We start from the raw sequence: 18,689 nt of genomic DNA, 5'->3' as shown, positions 1-18,689 counted from the left end.
GATGCCAATACAGAATTAAACATGCAATGATTTTATTGGGAAACTCTTGGGGGAGAAAATGAGGAGGGAGATGGAGAAAGTTGGGATAACCAATCAGAGTATGATGCAAGTCTGACCCTAAAAGAAGAAGAGAGGAAAGAAAGGTTGAATGGAAGCTTTCTAGACAGCTGTGTAGTCTAAAGAAGGTTCAGCAAGGCTGTCAGGCCAAAGTCAGCTATTAGAGGAGACCCCTATCTCCCAGACAGAGCCAGCTTAATGAGATTGCAACCTGTAGTCACACAGGGCCCACACCTGGTTTAACGCTCTGCTGTTGCCATCTTGAAATTCTTAATAAAATTTGAACAAGGGACCCTGGGCTTGCCTTAATCTCCCTGCTGAGCTCAGTCATTGGCTAGGAGCAGCCCATGGGAAGCATACTTTAGCAAAAATGTGGCGGTGGAATTCAGGGTGAAGTAGCTGAGGCCTTTGTTCAGTTATGTTCCTATAGTTGGAGAGCTGTGAGGCATGGTCTCCTGCCTCCACAGCCCACCTCCTGTGCCACATAGATCTTCTCCACAAAGGTGCAGAAAGCAGCTCCTCCATGGGCCTCCTGGCCTCCCTCTTGAGGAGCAACTGAGAAGAGGGAGTTCACTGGATGAATTAGAGTCCCCCAAGATCATCACAGTTGATCCCAAGGCCACAGTAAATACTGACCTTCTCCCTTCTCCAACATCCATTCTAAACCCCTTTCAGCCTCTGCTCTCACCTTGGCAGGTCTTGGGACTTACCTGGTGGTGTGACCCAAACCTTTATTCCTGAGGGGTTTGAACACTTGATAGTCAAAGCCTGGGGTGGCTGCATGTGTTCTAGGCACAGTTATAGTGGGACAAGGGAGTAGAGGAGATACCCACATGAATCACTGGAGTCCCACCTGTATTCCTGCCGGGCCCCGCGGTGTTAAAGCAGCACCCCCCTCCTGATGATCAGGTTCAGTTACTCCTGCTAGTGTGGCAACTCCCCTCTTGCCTGCTTGTCCCTGACACAAAACCCCAAAGTGCCCTGTCAGCAGCCATAACTTCTCATTCAATGGGGCCTTCATTGTGCCTCTGGTGGGCCTGGACCCTCAACCACACAAGAGTCTAGGGTTGCAAGGAAAGGAAGCACAAATTCCCTGCGGGTCATCAAGAATGATGGCAAGTTAGGCCATTCCTGCTTCCACCCCTTGGTTTTCAGAGCCTTGTATCCTTAACTGAGGACACAGCACCATATAGAGGGCTCTGATTTAATAAATGCACCATGTCCTGAAGAACAGCGCTCCACCATTTCACGGTGACTCTAGAAGGCCACTCCAGCAGTCTGTGAGACCAGTTATTTCTAGGTGGTGCAGTACATGACAGAACCAGAGGATCTCATGGTTATGACCCACTCCTACCCCTCCTCCACTTGAAGTAGACCTCCTGGTTGGACACTCTGCTAAATGGGATTCCATACCTGTGGATGAGACACTTAGGCCTCCAGAGAGAAGTGTTGGCTGAGACGGTGGGCAGAGAAAATGGACAACATTCAACTGACAGTTTGTTTCAGGGTTATGTTAACTCTCTCCCACCTCCTGTCGTAATACAGTCTGAGAGATCTGGGCCTCTCTGATATCTAAGAGAGTATCATACTGATCCATCTCACTGATGACATCCAGTGGCTGGACTGGATGAGCAGGAGAGGCTAGAATGCTCCTACAGGCCTCGATAAGACGCATGCACATGAGGATGGGAGAAAACTCTATGAAGAGTCAGGAATAGACCATTTCCGTGACATTTTTTAAGAGTTCTAACCGTCAGGGGGTATTCTGGGATATCCCCTTCCAAAATCACAAACTGCTGCGTCGTACCATCCTGTCACAAAGAAGGAAGTACAGCGCCTTGCAGACCTCTTTGTGTTCTAAAGGCAACATATCCCACCCCGGGGATATTTTCTGGCCCATATACTGGGTGACACAGAAGGCTGCCAGCTTCAAGCTGAGCTGAAGCAGGAAAAGGTGTTGCAAAAGGCTCAAGCCAGGGCCGTCAGCCCTGCCGGCTGCCCTCCATGGGGTTAGATGGGTCAGTGATGGGAAAAGACACAGTATGGCCACTGCATGGAGCCGGGGCTCCAGCAGACCCATCGTAACCTGGACTTGATGCACGACCTCATTTTTCACCTGGTCCTCGTAGGACCTCCTCCATTCCAACAGGAGGCCATGATGCTCCTTTGGGTCTCTCTGGATCAGGGTCAACTCAGAACCTTTTGTCCAACAGTCCTACTGTACAGTCACCCAAGTAAATGGCCATCGGTTCCTTTGAGGAAGGACTGGAGGGATTGTCAAGGTCTGTCCGTGCCAGAGTGTTGCAGGGTCCTTCCTCCAGCTGCCTCTTTAGTCAATGGGTTCCAGATCTCAAAATTGCCTCAAGTCTGGGAACTGAGCAAGAGATCATGACTTGAAGTGATGGCCCTCAGCTTCTTGCTCTTCCAATTCTGAATTTTTTTTAATAAACAATGGCCCACGGACCACATCAAACCAACCACCAGTTTTTGTAAAGGAAGTTTTGTTGAAACACAGCTACACTCATTTTCGACATAGCATCTGTGGCTGCTTTCGTACTACAACAGCTGATGGGACCTACAAAACCTAAAATATTTACTATCTAGCCCTTTACCAAAAGTCTGCTGACTCCTGTTATAGAGGCTAAGCAGCACCCTTGTTGACTATCTGCTTATTTTGCCCCCAGACGCAAAACCGATACCATGCTCTGCTAACCATCATCCCAACCCCCTGCTGCCAAAGCCCACTGTCTGCCCTCCAACCCTGCCTTCTGGTGAGTAGGCTAGGTCTGGCCTTGGGGCTTCCGACAGTTAAGTGCCCCTCCTGGCCTCGATCTTCACATATGCTAACATGCTCAGTTTACAGTCACTTCTCAGAATTTCCATCATCCCCGGCCTGCAAAACTTCTTAGTGACATTGGTGCCCCTCTTGATGGCATGTCCCGTGCTCTCTCGTGAGCCATATTCTCTGTGGGTCTTCTGGCCTTACATAATATGCCCTTCCCGCATGCCCACTTCCATCGACCTCTTCATTCCTTCTTGTGCAGCCTGCCGGGATGAAGAAGAAAAGGAAGGAAGTTTGGCGGGGGAAGCATCTTAAACTGCCGAGCAGAGCTTCAGTGATGCCAAGGGCGAGTCTTGCAACCAACAGTGACCATCGGGGAAGGCCCATCTGCCCTAGGAGCAGACCACTGGCTAGGCACAAGCTGTGCGGAGCCTGCCTCAGTGCCAACGCAGGGGCCTGCGAGCACCGCAGCTGGGGCCCTAGGTCCGTTAGGGTCCCCATCGGGAGAGCTGCGTGAGGCGCAGTCGCATGGCCACAATGGGAAGAGAAAAAAGGTTAGGGGGGAGGGGACACAGCCTGCTTTAAATGCCAGTCTGCGTCCTTAATATCAGGTCTGACTCGGAAGGTGGCACAAGCCACTGCTCAGTTTGTCACCTCTCCTGGGGAGCCGAGGGCGGGTCAGTAGAGTAAGAGGACGCCAGGAGGGACTCAGAGACGGAAGGTGACTCAGTGTGCCTCCTCTCCTTACCATTGTACTTTCTACCCAGACAGGAAAGGGGCATCTGCCCTCCTTCGGGAGCTGTCTCTTCTGCGCTCCCCTGGTCTGAGAGGTACAGTACATTTGTGGACCTCAGTCGAGGCCCAGACTGTGAGGCGGTCAACAGCCAGGAACATCTCATCCGAGATGAATTCGTTTGCCTGGATGCAGCCACTGCACTGAGCGGAGAGACTGGTGCCATTATTAAGTGAAAACAACAGTCCAGAAGCCACAAATTACAAGGTGTCTTATGTTAAGTGATGCTGGGATACTGTTAGGGCTCACCTCAGGTCTGCATGCTGACCCCCAAGGGAGACCAAATTACGCTGCGCCCTCCAGTGAGAAAACCTGGCTTCCAACTCTAGCTGTGCTCTTCCCCCACAGCCATTAAGGTACAGAAGAGATGGAGCCGAGTGGTAGGCTCAAGATCCAGAAATGCAGCCTCAGCCAGGCAACATCGAAGGTAGCTTTCTTGAGGTGGTGGTGGTGGTGAAATGTCTCAGAACAGCCGTGATGGGAATGTCCTGGCCACTCTGGAGTGTTTGTTTCTCCTAGCGGCTTGGCTTGCTTGGCTTCTGTCAACTCCAGCATCATTATCATCTCAAGGCAAGGCCCCTGAGCCACTTCTCACCCAGTTCCAGTCTCTCCATTGTTTGTTTCTATCAGAGAGGTGTGGAGCTTCACGGTCAGCCTAGATTAAAACAGCCTTGCAAGAAAATCATAGAGTTCTGTGCAGTCTTCCCACTCGCCTCTCTCCTGATGGAGAAACTCAGGCCTCCTCCACTTCTGTTCTTCCAATATTATCAGAATGGATTAAGAGAATTAGGAGATGAAATGGTGTACCCATGTAACTTCCTATCATTAGTAGTTTTATCAAATGAGTTAAGGTAAAACTCTTAAGTTCTATTACTTATTTTTTTTAAGTTTTATTTATTTGAGAGAGAGAGCATGAGCAGGGGAGAGGGACAGAGGGAGAAAGAGAAGCAGGCTCCCCACTGAGCAGGGAGCCCAATGCGTGACTCGATCCCAGCACCCTGGGATCATGATCTGAGCCAAAGGCAGACACTTAACCAACTGAGCCACCCAGACGCCCTGAAGTTCTATTATTTAATCTCTGTTTCTAGGGTCTCCAGCCCCCAAAAATTCCCCTGCAATGCTTTGGGTTTTTCCTTGAACCAAATCCCAGCTCCACCCCTTGTCCTCAACTATAAAATGGTGATAAGAATCCGCTGTTAAGGTGATAACCTCCTAGCACCGCTGTTGCAAGATAACGCATGTAAAACAGCACCTGGCATATGACAGATGTTCCACAGAACTGGGGCTCTGAATGTTAGGCTTGAGAATAAGCTGCAAGTGTACTGGGATTAGAAATCCAGCCAGAGATGAGAATACTCTAAGAAACTGAACAAAACAAGAGGAAAAAACCCAATAAGCAGTCACAGATGTGTGGCTGACAGTAGGACTGCACCTGGGTGCTGGTCATTGTCCTCTTCTTCCAATTCCCGGGTGAGCAGGCATGCAGATATATACACTCCTAAGTAGCATCCTCATTATTAAATTAGATCACATGCATATTAAAACACTTTGAGGGACGCCTGGGTGGCTCAGTCGGGTAAGCATCAAACTCTTGATATCGGCTCAGGTCATGATCTCAGGGTTGTGAGATCGAGCCCCACGTCAGGCTCCACGCTCAGCCGGAGGTCTGCTTGTCCCTCTCTTTCTCCCTTTACTCCTCTCTCTCAAATAAATAAATAAATAAAATTTAAACAAAAAAGCAACATTTCGAAAAACACAACATGTTAGAGCCACCTGAAAGGCGATGACAATGTTAGGTGCTTCTAGTTGCAATAAACAGAGGTTTGTTCAGGTTACTTCAGAAATGGGAAAGGTAGGAGATGGGAGGGAGGCATTATAAAACACCTGTGGAAAATAGTAAACTTAGCTCAGCAATCAAATCCCACAGGAACCTAAGAAAAGAGCTTCTACAGGAAAATTGCTCAGAATCCATGGCATTTTGAGGGGTCTGATCACCTTGTCCCCTTTTTAGAAGTGGAAGTTCATGGTTCCCTACTTAACACTTAACACTCAGCTATTCTCTGTCTGCTTCTGTGTCTTATTTCTCCTTCAATGACTAAAAGGGCTGATTCAGAGTGAGTATTCTAATACATATTCCCAAGACAGTAATCAACGAAACCAGTGAGATTCTCTGAGGTTCCCATTAGGCAGAGTTTTTCCTGCCAGGCTAATTTTTCACCAACTGGCCTACAGGTTGGCTGGCATTGGGTCAGGTGCCTACCCCAGATTCTATCAGCTGAGGCCCAACATGGAGGTTCAGGGGAATAAAAAACAGAACTTGCCCACAGCGAGATCTTTGGCCTGGAATGTTTTTCTTAGAAGAGGATGCTGAGTGTGGTTGATGATAGATTACACAATTGGAAAAGAAGGGAGAAAATAAATAAATAAATAAAGCCCTCAAGCCCAACATCAAACTAAGACTCAGGGTCCCTGGCTGGCTCAGTTGGTAGAGCATATGACTCTTGATCTTGGGGTTGTCAGTTTGAGCCCCATGTCGGGAGATAGACTGTACTTAAAATAATAATAATTTTTTAAAAATCTTAAAAAAAAAACTCAAAGACTCAAAAAGTTAGAAAAGTGTAGTTGTAAATTTTATCAGACGTTCCACACAGATTACCTTCAAACACCTCACTGTTTAAACAAAAGTTCATACCATACAGAAAATCATGACTTACTTAAAACTACAGTTGAAAACACTTGGGCCAAATTTCATCAAACCGAGACAACACTAGAACTTGTAGAACTAGGGGAGCAAAGAGAACCACAAGATGGCAGCATTACCCATGTGCTCTCTGTGCTCTCTCCGGTTACAAATCTAAGAATGTGTTCATCTGTTGAGCCTGCTCTAGAACGACCCAGCTCCTTCCTTGAAGCTATTTTTAAGAGACTGGAACAGCCCGCAGTTGACAGAGAAAGTATAAATCTAAACAGCACATTCATTATCTCTGTGCTCATTTGATTCCCAAGATCTGACTATCATGTTTTTAGTCCAACTGAATTAATGGAAGCAGTGACTTGGATTATCCAAGGATTACAGTCTTCTGAGGCATGTTTGCATTGCAGAATTTAATCTTTTTATTGTAATATTCCTTATTTGACACTTATGGAATCCAGTTTTTTATTACAGCTATTTTTAATATCTGTATATCTGTCTCCTACCAGATTCAATTCAAGCTCTTGACCGAGGTTAATTTTCTGTGGCAACTTGGCTGGACCGTAGTATCTAGGTATTTGGTCAAATAGCAGTCGAGATGTTGCTGTGCAGGTACTTTTTTTAGGCTTAAAGAGTCCCCTCCATAATGGGGGTGGACCTTAATCAGGTGAAAGCCCCTAGACAAAAAGACTAAGGTCCCCTGAGGAAGAGAGAATTCCCTCCAGACTGCCTTTGAACTCAAGCTGCCACATCAGCTTTTCCCTGGGTCTCTGGCCTGTCAGTCTGTCCTGCAGATTTTGGAACTACCAGCCCCCACAATCATGGAAGCCAACTCCTTATAATAAATCTTTCTCCTCTCTCTCTCTAAACACACCCACACATACATACACACACACCCTGCTGGTTCTGTTTCTCTGGAGAACCCTAAGACACCAACTACAGACCAGGCACAAACTGCACCATGGAATAAAAAGATGATTACGAAGTACCCTTGATCTTGAGAGACATGTGAGCACATAACTAATACTGTTAATGAGAAGGCAAATGTATTATTAAGTACTATATAGAACACAAGAAAAAAGAAACTCTTTAGGAAGTGGTTTGGAAAACCATAAATGACAGTTGAGCTGCGAAGAACGAACAGGTGTCTCAATAGGCAGACATTACAGAATGAAGGATCCTAGGCAGCGGGAACCCAGTGAGCCAAAATCAACATGTAAAAAGTGGCAAAATAAGCACCACCGCCCCCGTGGGATTATGTGTGACTTTAAGATACTCTAACATCCACCATTTCCCGAGCTCTATTTTGGTTTTATGTCGATATCATAAAACCTTGTAACTTAAAAAGCCAGAAACACTTATCCCAACCTTACAGTTTAGAAAACTGAGGTACACGGGGATCAAGCAAGTCCAAGGCCCGAAACCAATCAGGAGTAGAAACCACAGCAGTCTGACTTCAGAAGCTGCAATTCCAACCACTATATTCCTAAAGCCCTACACACTGTAGTTTTACGATCAAAGCAAAGGCCAGAACGTTCCGGTCTATATACACATTTTTGTTGCTTAGGATTCCCATATTCCCTTGCAGTGTTCAATATACTTTTTGACTGTCTTTCCAAAGTTCTAATAAAAGTCAAGACTAGAATAGGGGTGAGCCGCACCCATACATGCTCAGAAATTTTCAGCCCCATCCTTATCCAGACTGGAGCACTGCAAGCCTCCCAAAGCATATTAGAAATATATTTATGATCTAAACCAGAATGAACAGCTAGCTACAACCTTCTCTCCCAATTTATGATGAAGTGACAGTAGGGGGCGACCTACTAAACCTATCCTAAATAGGTGGGTTTTATTAATTTATTATTCTGTACATGCATATCAGTTTCCCCTTCTTTTCAGGCTACACAGGTCTGCCAAAGACCATTACCTTTCCCTTCTACTTCATACTTGGCCTTCCCTTGTCTCTTTCTCGATTATCATTCCCACACTGCCCCAAATTTTACCTATCTTCTCTTTGACCACCCTTCCTTCACACTGTGTTTCTATGGAATTTTTGCTCTAAGCGCTTTTTAAACTAGTCATTAGAATTGTCTCCCTGACTACTCTCTTCACTCTCTTAATGGCTTTGAAATAAACCTAGTCTCACCCAAATGCTAACCAAAAGACTGGATGGCCCTCTGACCTCATACATGCAAACAGAGCTAAAACAGTATGAACATGCAAGAGAACAAATCTTAAATATCTGATTAATCTGTATAAACACAGTCTTTGAACAAATACACAATATAGGAACTATCTGGGTGCCTGACTGGCTCAATGGGTAGAGCATGCAACTCATTTTTTAAGATTTTATTTATTTATTTGAGAGAGAGAGAGAGAAGGCATGAGCAGGGGGAGGGGCAGAGGGACAAGCTGACTCCCCAGGGAACATAGAGCCCAACGCAGGGCTTTATCCCAGGACCCTGAGATCATGACCTGAGCTGAAGTCAGACACTTAACCAACTGAGCCACCCAGATGCCCTGAGCACGCAACTCTTGATCTCCAGGTTGTAAGTGAGTTTAAGCCCCAAGTGTGGTGTTGAGTTTACTTAAAAAAAAAAATAAATAAATAAATAAATAAATAAATAAAACTGCATCCAAAAGGAAAACCTAGAAACTAATTTTTTTAAATATATGCACAGTGAGGTTTGGAGGTTTAATAATTAAAAATCATTGCTTTGAAAGAAATTTTATACATACATAAAAGAACCTAATGAAATCTATAGATCCAATCTTGGGAAACACATATATACAAAATTCTAGGAGAGATTTATGAGAGTTCATGTTCCCCCCAAAGGCTATCCACATAAGTCCCCGGACTCCCAGATTAAAAAAATTAAAAACATGACCTAAAATATCCTATTAGTTGGAAATCTCCATTATTTACAGGTGATTCATGCAGGGATCCTCTACCAAATCACTAAAAGTTGTAGTTATTAAAAAAATAATAAATAAATAAATAAATAAGTTATAGTTATCATTTCTATTCTCAAATAACTTCATGAAGTTGGGTGATTTCAACCAGAATCGTTTCACAAGACTATCATCTTTTTTTTTTTTAAGATTTTATTTATCCATTTGACAGAGAGAGAAAGAGCACACAAGCAGGGAAAGCAGCAGAGGGAGAGGGAGCAGACTCCCCGCTGAGCAGGGAGCCCGACGTGGGGCTTGATCCCAGGACCCTGGGATCATGACTTGAGCTAAAGGCAGGTGGTTAACTGACTGAGCCACCCAGGCGCCCCTCTATCATCTTTCTGTAAAGGATTTCATGAGTAGCCCAGTCATTTTCTGATACAATCTACAGGAAACATTAAGTAGATGACAGGAGAGGAAAGCAAAGGAATGAAATGTTTGAAATAATAATACATAAAGGGAAATATACAGTGCTACATACAAAACAGAGCTTCATAAAGGACCTGGGATAATTCAGAGACCTTTTTTTTTTATTAAATGTGTAAAAAGTAGTCCACATTGTACAAGCTCAAAATCAGACAAATGTACAAGGGTGTGTAACTGGCATATTATGAACTGTATACACCCAAACACTCACTGCAGACACAATCCATATTACATTCAATGTCTGCATATTTACATAATACCAACTGTAAAGTAAATACAAAATTAACTGTCATCATTTTAGTTCAGTATATATGTGATATAGTTCAAAACAAAGGCGATTTTTTTTCCACCAAAAAACCAAAGGTAATTATTTTCAAGCCAAGTACCAATTCACCATATTGTGCAAAAATATTTCAAGACTAATATAAAGGGTTCCATTTAGGTTTAGTCAGTAAGATATATTTCTATGTTACTGAAATACAGCTAAAGTTTTAGATTGTAATTACCAATGTAACAGTACTTCTGATTTACAACTGACCTAAAAATAGTGGTTGCTAATATATATTCTTGACATTTTAAAAAATCTTCAAAACTTAAATACAATTCTAAAAGTATATGTGCCTTGCCACTCACTCAATAAACATGATTTATTTTAATACAGATCACAAAAGTTCAATTAATTAACCAGAATTCTGTATCTATTTCCTGCCTGCTATCTATTTCAGTCTTAAATCTAACTTTATATCAAAAGCAGCAGTTCAGAATTTCATAAGATTAATCCCAAGAGTTACTGGGTAGCTTTTAAACTATTTCATTCCTTATAAATATAAATCACAATCTAGATGAGTGGTCCCCTGTATTAGAATTATGTGGGGAGCTCTTAAAATTTGCATGGGCCCCACCTCAGAACTGATGATCCAGAATCTTCCAGAATGTCTGTTTTGTTTTGTTTTGAAGTTCTCAGGTGATAATGGCATGCAGCCTAGTGTGAACCTCTGACCTAGACCACTAGACCAGTGGGTCTCAACTTTTAAGGTACATCAGGAACCACTTGGGGGGGACAAAAAAAAAAAAAGACAAAACAAACAAATAAGTAGATTTACTTCAGTTAGATTGAAAGTGGTGTCCAGGAACCAGCATTTTAAATAATCATTGTAGCTAGCCCACAAACCACTCTGAAAAACAACGCAGAGCCTTATATAAATGAGTACATTCAGCAATTTAGGTGACATTGTCCTGCAAGTGCTAATGAATACTGCCCCAGGCAAGTTTTAGCTAGTGTTTGAGGGCAAATGTAGCCTTTTAAGATAAAATATATTTATATTTTTAAATATCCAGTAAAGTGAAGTAAATTGTGAGATCATAATTCATTCATTAAAGGGACCGGCTTTCCAATAAACTGTTTAAACCTTTAAATAGACCAGTTTTTAGCAGTCAACTTAACTCTAATGCCTTCTCCATGGTTAATTAGCCTGATATGAGATCAGAGGTAGTGATTCCAGCTTACCAAAAATGTAATGTAGACTATAAAAGATACACAATTCTAAGCATACACCTTTATAGGTTCTGTACAGTCTCTATGTAATAGAGATCGAAGACCAGTTGGATATTAAATAATACTAAAACAATGAATAATCTCAATCTTAAAAAATGAAACTTCATGTGATATTTCCCTCAAATAAGTTCCTACTAAAAATATTGAGGGGAACAATCCAGAAAACACTCAAGGTATCATGCTGCCTCTTTTGTGAAGAAGCTATTTGCTCATTTTCCACCATTCTTATCATTATCTATAAAATGGGTAGTTGGTATAGATATCATTCTACTTTATGAATTTTTTTAAAAGCACAGAAAAAGTAACCACATATAAGGCCACACAGCAAATCAGACGATAGACAGAACTAGTGATTAGACCTTCCATTTGGAAAGTTGGAGTCTTATCAATTTGGCAACTGTATCTCAGTGTGTGACAACTCTAAGTATTATAAATAATGAAGCATATTTGAGCATGTGACAGCTCTATCCCCCCTACCAAACGTTAGGAGTAGGGATCATCTATTTTCAGCGAAGAGAGTACATGAGAACGAGAGAGCAACAACATAAGGAAGCAGAGGAGATGGTTAGCAGGGTCTATCTGGAATCTTGCCCACCTGTCCCATGTCTAAGATGCTATTTCCTGTGTACACATGTCTCCATCGTGTTCTTCACAAAGGCTTATACCACCTCTTTTCCGATGGCATATGTGATGGAACAGTTAGCATTTCTTCTGAACCAAGCGATGAAACGGCAATTACCAAAAACCAGCACTGTGTTGCCAGAAAGGCAAGTCATTCCATAAATAAGAAACTGAATCTTTTAAATCCATGCTTACCAAGATGCTACAAAACTCATCCTAGTTTTTAATCACTTAGAGTCTAGACCACTTTCCAGTTTATAAACCATTCAAGGCCAAAATAATGAATTTGAAAATTATGCAGAACAGAAGCTGGAAAATTACATGTAAATCCTCAAACTGAGTGACATATGTCTTCTACTTGGGGGGGGGAAGCTTCCTGAATGCGGAAGTGAAGATATGGAGACAGCAGTCCTGGAGAAAGGACTGCGAGATGGGAGACAGTGGCATAAGGCACTACCCTCACCCCAGCCTACCCTGAGGTCACCCTGGATGCCGGCCACACGGGCAGGGGAGGGCGAACACACATGCGCACTCGGCTTCTCACGTCCTCTTAGCTGGTTTGGCAGTTAACTGCTTTTCTCTTTCAAATTCCTTCTCGCGTTGCTGCTCCCTTTCCAACTCCTCTTTCTGCCTCTTCTGCTGTAGCTTAAGTGCTCTTTTCTGTGTCAAAAAAATTTAAAACCAAGAGAACAATCAAGGCTTATCGGTTGTGGCCTCATTTCAAAGCAGCAGTGCTCTGACTTGAGGTAATCCACATGCATTAATAAATTTCATATTTAACTTTTAAATTTGCTCTGGATAATTTAAGGTCCCCCTTAATATAAAAAAATTTTTTTAATTTCTTACTCCAAACTCTTACTGAATGAGAACAGCAGGGACAATGAAAACACGAGCTCCTTAGCCCAGCTATGAGTAGAAAAGCCCAGAGTAGTATGTGTTTTAAAAGAAAACAGTGAACCATTAATTATGTTATTGAATATGGATATCTAAGAAGTCAGAAAATGAATACTGAAAAAAACAAACAATTAAACCTCTGCTTCTATAAAGAATGTGAAAGAATTTTCAACTCACTTTTAACTTCGACGTCTTTTCATGAAGCGTCAACATCTCTTTTCTTATATTCACCAACTTGGCATGATAGTGTTTAGCTTCAGTGAACTAAACATGGAAAAGGAAATGAAAAGTCAAGTTAAAATAGGCTGAAATTAAAAAAAAAAGGGAAAAAACAGACATTTTGAAATAGTAAAATGGACAAGTTATAAATTACAGTTCATTCTGCCTCAACCAGTCACTTCTTTTAAAGCCTTATTATCTCATTTTAATGCCAAAATTCAAATTTCATTTAAACCACTAATAGGTATTTGAAAACATTTGATTCAGTTCAAATTGAAAAAAAGAGTTACTAAACATAAAATAGACATTTATATTGTGTACAGGTAACATTTTGCTTTTAAAACATGCAATATAGGGGCGCCTGGGTGGCTCAGTCGTTAAGCGCCTGCCTTCGGCTCAGGTCATGATCCCGGGGTCCTGGGATCGAGCCCCGCATCGGGCTCCCAGCTCTGCGGGAAGCCTGCTTCTCCCTCTCCCACTCTCCCTGCTTGTGTTCCCTCTCTCGCTGTGTCTCTCTCTGTCAAATAAATAAAATCTTAAAAAAAAAAAAAAAAAAAAACATGCAATATAATCCTAAAATTTTATTAAGACTATCCAGTAATGCTATCAGTTTCATGTAAGTAAAAGGAGAATACTCTACTGTCTTTACAGGGGAGAGCCTGAGCAGGGTACACAGGACAATTTCAGTGAAGTGGCCGCCCATCAGGAAAAACCAAGCTATGGCCAGAGAATCCTGAGAGGGCTGTGGACAAATCTGGTCATGTTCCTTGGGCTTCTAAAGTGAGACCACGCAGAACCACCTCTGTAAGGACACTTTTCTTCCCAAGTCATGGTATGTATGGACATTCCATCTCAGCCAGAGATGGGAGCAAAAGAAAAAAGCACCTCATTCTCAGGAGCCAAGGTTAACAGAAAGAGAAGACCAAGTAACAAGAATAAGAGACGTGTTGTAAAGAAATTAGCAACCTACATGTACCTACAAGTAAAGTCTTAGTCTGATGAACTCTAGAGCTTACAGATCCTCTCCCCCCACCCCCACCCCACCCCAGGCCTTACAGTTCTCTGTTCCTGAATGATAATCAAACCACTCTTGGGCTGAGAGAGGAAAAAACAGGAAGATCTCTGCAAACTGAAGCAACACTATTACATCTGCTTGGTTCATTCATTTATCACTCATTCACTCAGCAAATGTTTGTTCTGCTGCAATATGAATTCAGTGGGGAAGACAAAGGTAGGTCAGCGTAGCCTCGTCCACTTCCTTCAGAACAAGTCAGAAAACCATTAAGTGGAAGACTGTATTTACTACCCCAGGCCTCTGCCTATTGCTACAGAAGATGAACTCTGTTTTTGATCATTATAAAGGGAAAACATTAATGAGCCACATTTGTTCAACAAAAAGTTCATTTTTTGACATAGGTATGAAAGTCCACAAAATCATACAAACCAAGCTACTGCTTAATGTTGAGGTGAAAAGAAAGGTAGCCAAAAGTTCCTTATTTTTGTTAATTCCCTGTTTCTTAAAATAGAGTATCAGTTCCTCTCATCAAAAAGCTATAAAGCTTCTGATGAAATTCACTACTGTCACATACACTGAAAGATATAAAGGATCTATAAAGGACCCCCCAAAGGGTCCATTTCAGCATTAATATGTTATGACACTATGAATAGAATATGAATTAAATAAAATGTTGATTTTTAAGAAGTCTTGTAATTGATTAGGAGAGATGCACTCTCCTTAAGGGGAAACCCAGTACCCCAAAAGTTCCTTACTTTTAGTTCTCTTAGTTCTCTTTTAGAAGTCTTTAATTATTATGAGCAAATCTATTCTAGACTTTAACAAAAAAGTTCCATTTTCTATTACAAGTTCAACATTTGAAAGATAACAATTCAAGACAATGGAAGTTCTAGTGAAGTAAATAGAGGTTTCCTGTTAAAAGACAAATCCTAAACATTAAAATTAGAGGAAAAGATCCTAAATATACCTAAGTACAAAGTTGCACGGGATAAACCTAGTCATTTCTAAGCCAAGCTCTCATTACACTGTGTCAACTAAATCATACTTACCAAAGCATTAATATCCAACATAGAATGACATTCTTTAAATTTTGAAATCTCCTGTTCCAGTGTGTCTAGTAATACAACTTGGTTCTGTCTGAAACAAAAGCACATAGCCAAAATAAACTGTACATACTGTAAGTGCTGGAATCACATTTCATCTTAGTTAATGTCAAAGGTAAAAATTAAGTTGAAAATGTATTACCTCTCCAAGGCTTACTTGGTTTAACAAAATCTTTTTCAAAATAATATTCCAGGGGTGCCTGGGTGACTCAGTCGGTTAAGCGTCTGACTCTTGATCTCAGCTCAGGTCTTGATCTCAGGGTCATGAATTCAAGCCCCGCATTGGGCTCCACACTGGGAATGTGGAGCCTACTTTAAAAAATATAATCATAATCATAATATTCCAAAGCCACATTCTGGTAACTGTACCTTTTATTCTTGCCTAAATGAGTAGTAATTCTAATAACTGAATCTAACTGTAATAACTGAAATCATCAAATCATTTAAAATCATTTTGTTACTTGTTATTTCTAGCAACTCTCTGTATTATCCAAAAAAAAAGTTTTTTTATACTATCTTGCCCAAAAAACTTGATTTTATGTATATTAAAACGGCAAAATTACCATAAAGGAAATGGGAAGCAATGACTTTTTAGATTAGAGTTGGGGAAAATGCACTATCAATGGATCCTCAAAAGAGGTAAACAAGAAGATGAAAAAACAGGACTAGGAAACACAAGATTCCCCACCAATAACAAGCTGTGTGATCTTGGAAATTTAGTTTATCTCTCTGGGCCTAAATTTCTTTATTTATAAAGTGAGAAGGTCAGACCACGTAACTTCTAAGGGTCCTCATTAAAATTCTGATTCAAAACCTTCTATTAGAGAACAGAAGCCAACTTCCCTGATACTCCTCTCCAGATCAACCAGTGCTAGGATCACAGGAATAAGTAACACTGAGAGGGCCACTGAATTAAACATTTTAAAGAACACTACAGGGAAAGCAAAATATGACATGATTTACTTGCAAAACTATGCTACACAGAGAATGATGAAAAAAAGAAACAGCAATGAAGAGAATGAAGAACAGTTACAAAATCTCCACCATCCAGCAAGGAGTTTGGCATACCCCCCAGGTCACAAGTTTGTCCCTTCTGCTCTTGAGTAGAGACCACAAAAAGTGAAATACACAACGAATAAGAAGAGAATCCAGCAAGTCAATGACCTGACATAAGCAGGATGGCAATGACAGACTGTTACAACTAGAAAACAGTAAAGAGAAATCAATAAAGCCAAAAGTTGTTCTTCAAAAGATCAATAAAATTGACAAACCTCTGGCCAGACTCACAAGAAAAAAAAAAAGAGAAGACACAAATTACTAACATTACTTATAGAAGAGAAATCATCACTGATTCCCTGGATATTAAAAGGATCAGAAGAGAATATTTTCAACAATTCTGTCCACTATCAATTTACTATCTAAGTAAGTTGATTACTTAGATAGAAACGACTAATTCCTTGAAAGACACAAACTTCCAAAACTCATACAAGGAGACACAGATAATCTATGTAGGCCTATATTTGTTAAAGGAATTCAATCAGTAAGTAATAACCTTCCAGAAATGAAAATACCAGGACCAGATGCCTTCACGTGTAATTTCTACCAAACATTTAAGGAAGGAATTATAACACTTCTCCACAATAGCGTCCAGAAAACAGAAGCAGAGGGAGCGCCTCCTAACTCATTCTATGAAGCTAACATTATACTAAAACCCAAACTAGATAAAGATATTACAATAAAGGAAAACTATAGACCAATAGCTTTCATGAACAGAAATGCAAAAAAATCCTCCACAAAATATTAACAAAACAAATCCAACAATATAGAAAAAGAATTATACACCACAACCAAATGACATTTATTCCAAGTACCCAAAGCTGGTTCAACATTTGAAAATCAATCAGTGAAATCCAAGACATCAATAGAGTAAAGAAAAATCATTTGGTCCTATTACGTGATGCAGAAAAGGTATTTGATAAAGTCCAATACCATTCGTGATTAAAAACTCTCAACAAACTAGAAAGAGAGAGGAATTTCCTCAACTTGATAAAAAAACATTAAAAAAAAAAAGTCTATAGCTAACATCACACTTGTGAGAAACTAGATGCTTTCCCCTTATGATAAGGAGTAAAAAAGATTGTCTGCTTTTATTATTCCTATTCAACATCATACGGCAAGTTCCAGCTAATGTAATGAGACAAGAAAAAGAAATAAAAGGTATACAGGTTGGAAAGGGAGAAATAAAACAAATAAAACTGTCTTTGTTCACAGATGACCTGACTGCCTATGTGGAAAATTCCCCCACAAAGTATATGAGTTTCAGCATACCAGGTTAATGTATAAAAGTCAGGAGTGAATAATTAGAAAAATCAATACCACTTACAATAACCCCCTTCATATAACTACTTTGATATAAATCTAACAAAATATACACAGGCATTATATGCAAAAACTATAAAACTCTAATGAAAGAAATAAAAAAAAATCTAAGTAATGGATATTCCAACCAAATGGAATAAAAAACTCAATACTGTTAAGATATCAATTCCTCCCAACCTGATCTAAGGATTCTATGCAATCTCAATTTAAGTCCCACCAAGTTATTTTGTAGATATCAACAAACTGATTCTAAAATTCACACAGAAAGGCAAAGACAGAATAGCCAACACACAATGAAGAACAAAGTTGGAACACTTAACACTACCCAGTTTCAAGATTCACTATAAAACTACAGAAGTCAAAACAGCATGATTAATGGTGAAAGAACACATTGATCAATGGAACAGTACAGAAAGCTCTTAAATAGACCCACACAAATATAGTCAACGGTTCTTTGACAAAATAACAAAGGTAATGCAGTGGAGAAAGGATAATCAAAGGTGAGAGAACAACTGGACAGTGATGTACAAAGAAATTAACCTAAACACAGACCTTATAATTTCACAAGAATTAACTCAAAATGGACCACAGATCTAAATATAAAATGTAAAACTCTAAAAAGTCTAGAAGGAAACACAGGAGGAAATCTAGGTGACCTTGGTTTAGAGATGAATCTTTACATGAAATATCATAAGCACGATCCATGAAAAGAAAACGTTGGTAAGTCAGACTTTTAAAATTAAAAACTTCTAAAATAAATTAATTAATTAAATTAAATTAAAAACTTCTGCTCCGGTATCTGGGTGGCACAGCTGGCTAAGTGTCTACCTTCAGCTCAGGTCATGATCCCAGGGTCCTGGGGTCGAGACCCAACATCAGGCTCCCTGCTCAGCCCGGAGCCTGCTTCTCCCTCTGCCCCTCCCTGCCCACTCATGCACGCGTGCACTCTCTCTCTCTCTCTCTCTGTCGGAAATCAATAAATAAAATCTTTTTAAAAGATAAATAAATAACTTCTGCTCAAAAAAAAAATAAAACAAAAAAAAACTTCGGCTCCGTAAAAGACACTATCACAAGTGTCTTTTTATACTTAGAGAGTAAAGCCCCAATACAATTTTTGGGGATATATATGCATATAACGCCTGTGTATATTTTGTTAGATTTATATCAAAGTAGTTATATGAAGGGGGTTATTGTAAGTGGT

General features: G+C 40.7%; 1 protein-coding gene across 1 annotated transcript in view; it reads right to left on the bottom strand.

The window, feature by feature from the left end:
* Nucleotides 1-9,623: 9,623 nt before the first annotated feature.
* The window catches only part of BLOC1S6 (biogenesis of lysosomal organelles complex 1 subunit 6), a 17,918-nt gene continuing 8,852 nt past the window's right edge, over nt 9,624-18,689 (bottom strand). The window contains exons 3-5 of the mRNA XM_021695398.2: nt 15,056-15,143; nt 12,950-13,036; nt 9,624-12,538 (exon numbers count right to left, since the gene is read on the bottom strand). Of these exons, the coding sequence (XP_021551073.1) occupies nt 12,419-12,538; nt 12,950-13,036; nt 15,056-15,143 (295 nt within the window). The 3' untranslated portion in view covers nt 9,624-12,418. The remainder of the gene's footprint in view (nt 12,539-12,949; nt 13,037-15,055; nt 15,144-18,689) is intronic.

Source organism: Neomonachus schauinslandi, chromosome 9 (assembly GCF_002201575.2).
Source record: "Neomonachus schauinslandi chromosome 9, ASM220157v2, whole genome shotgun sequence".
In the NCBI taxonomy this organism is placed as follows: domain Eukaryota; kingdom Metazoa; phylum Chordata; class Mammalia; order Carnivora; family Phocidae; genus Neomonachus; species Neomonachus schauinslandi.
Note: the sequence above shows the minus strand (reverse complement) of the source record. Positions and strands in the feature narration are given on the sequence as shown.